The sequence below is a fragment of the Buceros rhinoceros genome, unplaced genomic scaffold, assembly GCF_000710305.1.
Source record: "Buceros rhinoceros silvestris isolate BGI_N320 unplaced genomic scaffold, ASM71030v1 scaffold2207, whole genome shotgun sequence".
Lineage (NCBI taxonomy): Eukaryota > Metazoa > Chordata > Aves > Bucerotiformes > Bucerotidae > Buceros > Buceros rhinoceros.
In genome coordinates, this window is record NW_010423754.1 from 35332 (window position 1) to 40683 (window position 5352).

The 5352-nt window shown below is 48.3% G+C and overlaps 1 protein-coding gene across 1 annotated transcript in view; it reads right to left on the reverse strand.

The window, feature by feature from the left end:
- Positions 1 to 5352, reverse strand: part of MLPH (melanophilin) — a 23401-nt gene that overhangs the window by 5128 nt on the left and 12921 nt on the right. The window contains exons 10-12 of the mRNA XM_010140502.1: positions 5318 to 5352; positions 3327 to 3518; positions 230 to 424 (exon numbers count right to left, since the gene is read on the reverse strand). The exon at positions 5318 to 5352 is cut by the window's right edge and continues 5 nt beyond it. Of these exons, the coding sequence (XP_010138804.1) occupies positions 230 to 424; positions 3327 to 3518; positions 5318 to 5352 (422 nt within the window). The remainder of the gene's footprint in view (positions 1 to 229; positions 425 to 3326; positions 3519 to 5317) is intronic.

A 5352-nucleotide genomic window follows, 5' to 3' on the forward strand; every position in this document is an offset into this window, starting at 1 on the left:
GCAGGAATGGGGGGCAGGGGAAGGCACAGGACAGAGCATTTGCACTTCTGTTGTGCCACCTCCCTTGTAAGACAGCTCTGGCCACTGTCAGACAAGACCAGGTTCTTTAATCCCTCGGTGGTGCCCATCCTTTAATGCTGACCTACTAATGAGAAATGTTGGGCGGTTTCCTCTGTATGCCCATCCCCTGATGCCCTCCCTGCTTGCAGAAAGCTCCCATGAACCTTACGTTTTCTTCAAGCTCACGGTATGCTTCGGCCACCTCTTTCCCGTCTCCCAGGCTGGGAAGCTGCCCCACGGGGAGGGCACAGCCGCCGTTGCACTGGGTCTCTCCATGCAATGACTCACACACCGCTTTCTCCGTGATGTTTATGGTTCTCAGTACTTTGGCTGTGATTTCACTCAAAGCCTGAGCCGATGACCTCTGCAAATGCCCGGCAGAGCCAAAGCAGAGGATGGAGAGGGGAAAAAATGAGGACATTAATTTAATGTGGTGTACAAAACAGCACAAGTTGGGGGTGAAAGGGGTATCAGATCTTCAAGAGCTAGAGAAAGATGGAGAAGTGGTAATTAAAGGGCTTACACTGTTCCTGAAGGGCTCTCCATGGGAGATGGATGTGTGGCTAAAGCAGAGCTTTTATCTCAGCCCGTGCTTTCTAGAGGATGGCTGTGACAAAAGAAGTCATCTCAAAAGGCTTGTAAAAGACGTTATCAAGGGAAGTGTCACTCCGGAAGCAGTGCCACCAGAGGTGACAGTGGCAGCACCTGGCTGCCCAAAGGCCACTCAGTTACTCAGCAGTTAAGATCTATTTGCAGCATATTGCTTTACACTTCAGCAGGTCTAAGCATGGATGCAAACAACTCCTTAAGCTGGTAGCAAAAGAAAAAAAAAAAGCACAACCCCATAAAATTATTGTATTGTCAAACTGCTAGAAGTTGCAACCCCAAGGAGCACTGACGGCAATAATGCTCGTAAATGCTGCCTTTTGCTTGATAAGGCACTAAGCACACGTGAAAATCGACTGAAGAAACTCATAATTTCTCTCTCAACTGATAATTCCCTGGAAACCAAGGAGATGGGGGTGATATATGCACTGTTGGCAAATGGTTGTGTTTACAGCTGCACGTATTTCCAGGTGAGCTGTCCTGCAGAGAACCAGCTCACTTAGTCCAGCTGACATTTTTATCATTTTATGGTGCCTATGGTAGAGCAGAGCTTTTACACATTTTCCATTAGGAGCGTTTCCTTTCATCGCAGTATTGCCCAGTTAGAAAACTTCCTTCTGACTGGAGGAACCAAACCCAGAATCACACAAAATCCAAGCCTGGACCTACTAGGAATGTTGCTGTTAAAAATCCATGCTGGCACAGCCTTTAACCAAGGCTGGTCCCTCTGCATTACTGCAGGCATTTCTACCTCAATTCTACACAAAGGGTGATACCTTGAACCAAAAAACTGTTTTTTGTTTCACTTCTCAGATTTTGTTCGGCTTGAGCTGCTGCAGGTCAGCTGGGTCTCCCTTAGGTTAGAAGCTATCATATAGCCCCTGTGTTACTCGCCTGCACAACTCCACTGAGACACAACAACCAGGCGGGTATCTTCCCCGTTTCACAGCTGGATTTTGGTCAAAGCAAGCAGAGAATCTGGGCTTCATTTTATGAGACTGAAGAAGCTAATGTTGATATCCCACTAATATCTCCCTATTCCTGAGCACAGGAGCCTCTGTCTGCTGCAGGTGGGCAGCTCACACAGGAATTGCCACTTGACTTGGTGAGTTACCACTTAGCCTCTGTGCTGCAGTTAACTGGAAATGGTTACTGAGAAGATGCACATTGTTCAGCCAATGAGTGGTGGTGAAGCTGCAGCAGCCATCTAAAAGCAGCTTTTAGGAAAAAGGAGGCAGTGAAGGATGCTTTTGGCAATGATGCAGTGCACTGCTGATCCAGTGATGGTAAGAGGACAGCAATTAGTACCCAGATCTGTGAAGGAAACTGTCCTAGGAACAATCGCTTGCTCTAATCCTGAGGTTTTGTTTAGAGCTGTGCAGAGACTCATAGCTGAGACAGACTCTCTAAATGCACCATGTATACACAGGCAGGCACGCTCTCCAACTCTAGCAGCTGCCAGGTTTTGCCTTGCGAGGGTGAGAGTATTGCCTTGCATTAAAGAGAGGCCTCATGGCACCATGAAAGTCTCTGCAACCTCAGAAAAGGAGCTTTGAAGGAGATGAGAGGGGCAGTGCAGCCCCCGCGTGCTTCCTTTGTCGGTGACGGATATGTCAGAGCAAACAAGCCAAGGCAGAAGGGGGAGGATGAATGAGTCAGCTGTTAGAGACCCACCACGGAACCTCTCCATTTTGTGCCAATGGACCATCTCAGAAGGCTTTGTACAACTGGAGACACACAAGATCGCCCTTTCCCTCCGAGTCACCTGGGCTGTCATCGGTTGCTTGTCCTTGAATCTGTCACCCAGCCCTGCTGCCTGCTGGGTGAGGTCAGGGAGAAGCAGTCCTGTGCCTTTGTCTGCTCTTGCTCTTTGGTCAGGGAAGCAACTGTCCCCTGCAAGGCTGCACACAAATGAGCACCTCTCCAGCCCTGCTGTGGGGATACATGGGAGAAAAGCAGCAGATCTCCAAAACACACCCAGCAGGCAGAGACTGTGCTGGGCCATGGGGTGAGGGAGCCTCGGAGTTGATGGGAATGGGGCTGCATAGGTGCTGTGATCCCTTCTGCTATCCCTGACCCATGTACCCACGGATCACCCACCACTGGACAGGGGACAGGAGCCAGCACAGTGCTGTAAGTACAGGAGATTACTGAGGGGAAGTGGAACCAGGGATTTTGGGACTCGGGAGCCCTGACAGGTCTGGAAGAGACATTTTAGGTTGTAGCAGGTGTCTGATAAAGGCTGCCAGTACTAAATCATCACCAAGCTCTTGTCCCACCCCAGGACTGTCTTCTGTGTGATAACATCCAGATCCTGAGACAACTCTGCTAAATAGATGCAGAGGTTTGTGCTTCTCTATGACAGAAGGTAGCCTGCAAGACCTCTCAGAGACTTTACTTTTGACTCTTGGATGAGATTGGAAGAGTCTACAAGGTCCAGATCCAGCATCCTGGGACTTGCTTGTCCCTTGACACTCTGTTAAAGCAGGCAGCTAAGCCAGACACACCACAGCCCTGGGAGGCATTGAGGTGGAGGGGTGGGACAGAAGAAGAGTTTCATTATCACAGGGTAAGCCATAAACCACTGAGAGCAGAAGGAACTGCAGGTGGAGCCTAGAATGATATGGGTGGGAAGACACAGGTTTCCTGATGAGGTTTACCTTTCGAGCATCGCTGGCCATGTCATCACTGGAGAAACTCATCTCTGGTTTCTTTGTTTTCTTCTTTTCGTCACATTCCTCTTCTTCAGAAGATACTTCTTTGTCGCTGATGTTGCTGGCTAACTTCTCCAGCTTCCTCTTCAACTCCTCCTCCTCGGCATCGGGATCAAGTTGGGACTCTGGGGCTGGAGACTGAAGGATTAGAAGAAGGAAGTTGTGTAAGTGTCCTGTGGTGGGCAATGGGGCTTGCTTAGGTCCAGACACACTCACCAGGACTGGCTGGCAGAGGAGCTTGAGGAGCGTGACTGCATAAGGACTTTGCAAAGGGGACTTTGAATCCCCTTCTCTGCATCCCTTATCACAAGGGGTGATCAGACCTCCCAGAGGTGAAGCAGAGCCCAGCGAGCTGTGCTCCAGATCCACTCTGAGGAATACAAACCTTTGCTCTAAAGAACTTCAAGTCCCGTTTCCCCTCACCCCACAGAACCTATTTGTTTTTCCCTGTGGAAAATTGCTACTCGCCCCTCTTTTAGAAAGCCGTGCATGGGGGATTTGGGGTCAAATTTTGCATTAGGAACCATGACGTGACTGGTAGCTCTTAAGGTAGAGAGATCACACTGAAAAAAAGACATGGTCCACTAGGGTGAGGGAAGCAGCCATGTGAGCTACTGCTGCCCGAGACAGCTTTTGTAGCTTCTAGGTAATTTTATTTGCAATGAGAAAACATGCAGCAAATTTTCCCATTGGAGAGATGGTGTATTTCCACCTGGCCCTGTTATTAGGTGCCTGGAGTAGAATCTGATTAAAAGCCCAGACGCTGGAAGGGATCTCCAGAAGTTACTGAACTCGCTGCCCCTTGCGTTAAGATGGGAATACAATTACCTGTGTCATGTCTGGTGGGTTTTTGTCTAAGCTGTTCTTAACGACCTTGAACAGTGGCATCCTCAGCCTGCAATCTTTCTCCCAGACAACCTGTTCCTGGGCTTTGCTATCCTTTTGGCCAGAAAGCTTTGCTTAATAGTTAATCTCAACCTGTCCTGCAGCAGTTTCGACCCACTGCCTCTACTCCGATCTGCCCTAGACACGGCAATAAAGCATGGGAACTTGCAAACAGGCACGTCTCCTACTCCCTTGGCCAGATTTACTGACAGAAACACTGAGTGATTACAAACATTGGCATCCCCATAAGGAATTGTAGAGAAAAGGAGACATTGCTTTGTTTTATTGATGCTGAAGGGACTTCTTTGTAATTATCACTGTCTGTTCTACTGAGCCATCAGCTGCCAGAGCGGCTCATGGTGATGGGTTCACACAAAGGAATAGAAGAGTACATAGTCTAAAATTAGAAACCCCAAATCAATGTTAAGCGACCTAAGTATTCACAGATTCTACATCACTGCCCAGCTTTAACTCAATTTAGCTGTTTTCCTCTAAGCTCAATGGCATAGTAAGGGCAGTTCAGAAGAGATGCAGAAATTTTTCCTCAGATCTCATATTCACAATAACCAGGTGACTTCCTCATCTGTGCTAATTGAGTCTTCCATGATTTCCAGTGAGCTGTCACAACTCTGTGGCTGTACTGACACCCACTTGACAATACTCCTAAAACTAGCATTTCATGGAATATCAGCCTGAAACTCAGTTTTCCTTGTGCAGGAGGGGCAAGGAAGGCACTAGGTTGCACGGAGGCCTAAAAGCCACAGGGTAAATTAGCTTCTGCTTCTGTCCTGCCATGCAATGTTTTCTAAGCTATTCCATCACCTGGAACTAGAGAAGAACCTCCAAACAGAGGATGAAAATCGAACAACGTGAGTAATTTTTAACTTGATGATCTTTTCCAGCTTAAATGATTCTATGGTTCTATTTTGTCTACCTGGCTTTCTCCTTCTAATGCTGGCTATTTCAGAGGAGCCCCTCCAATGGCAAGGGGAAGGGACCGGCACAGCCCATGCTCTCTCCCTGTAGAAAGTGCCCCAGGTTTGCCCTGTTACCTTGTCAGAGCGCACCAGGATTTTGTCCTCCAAGC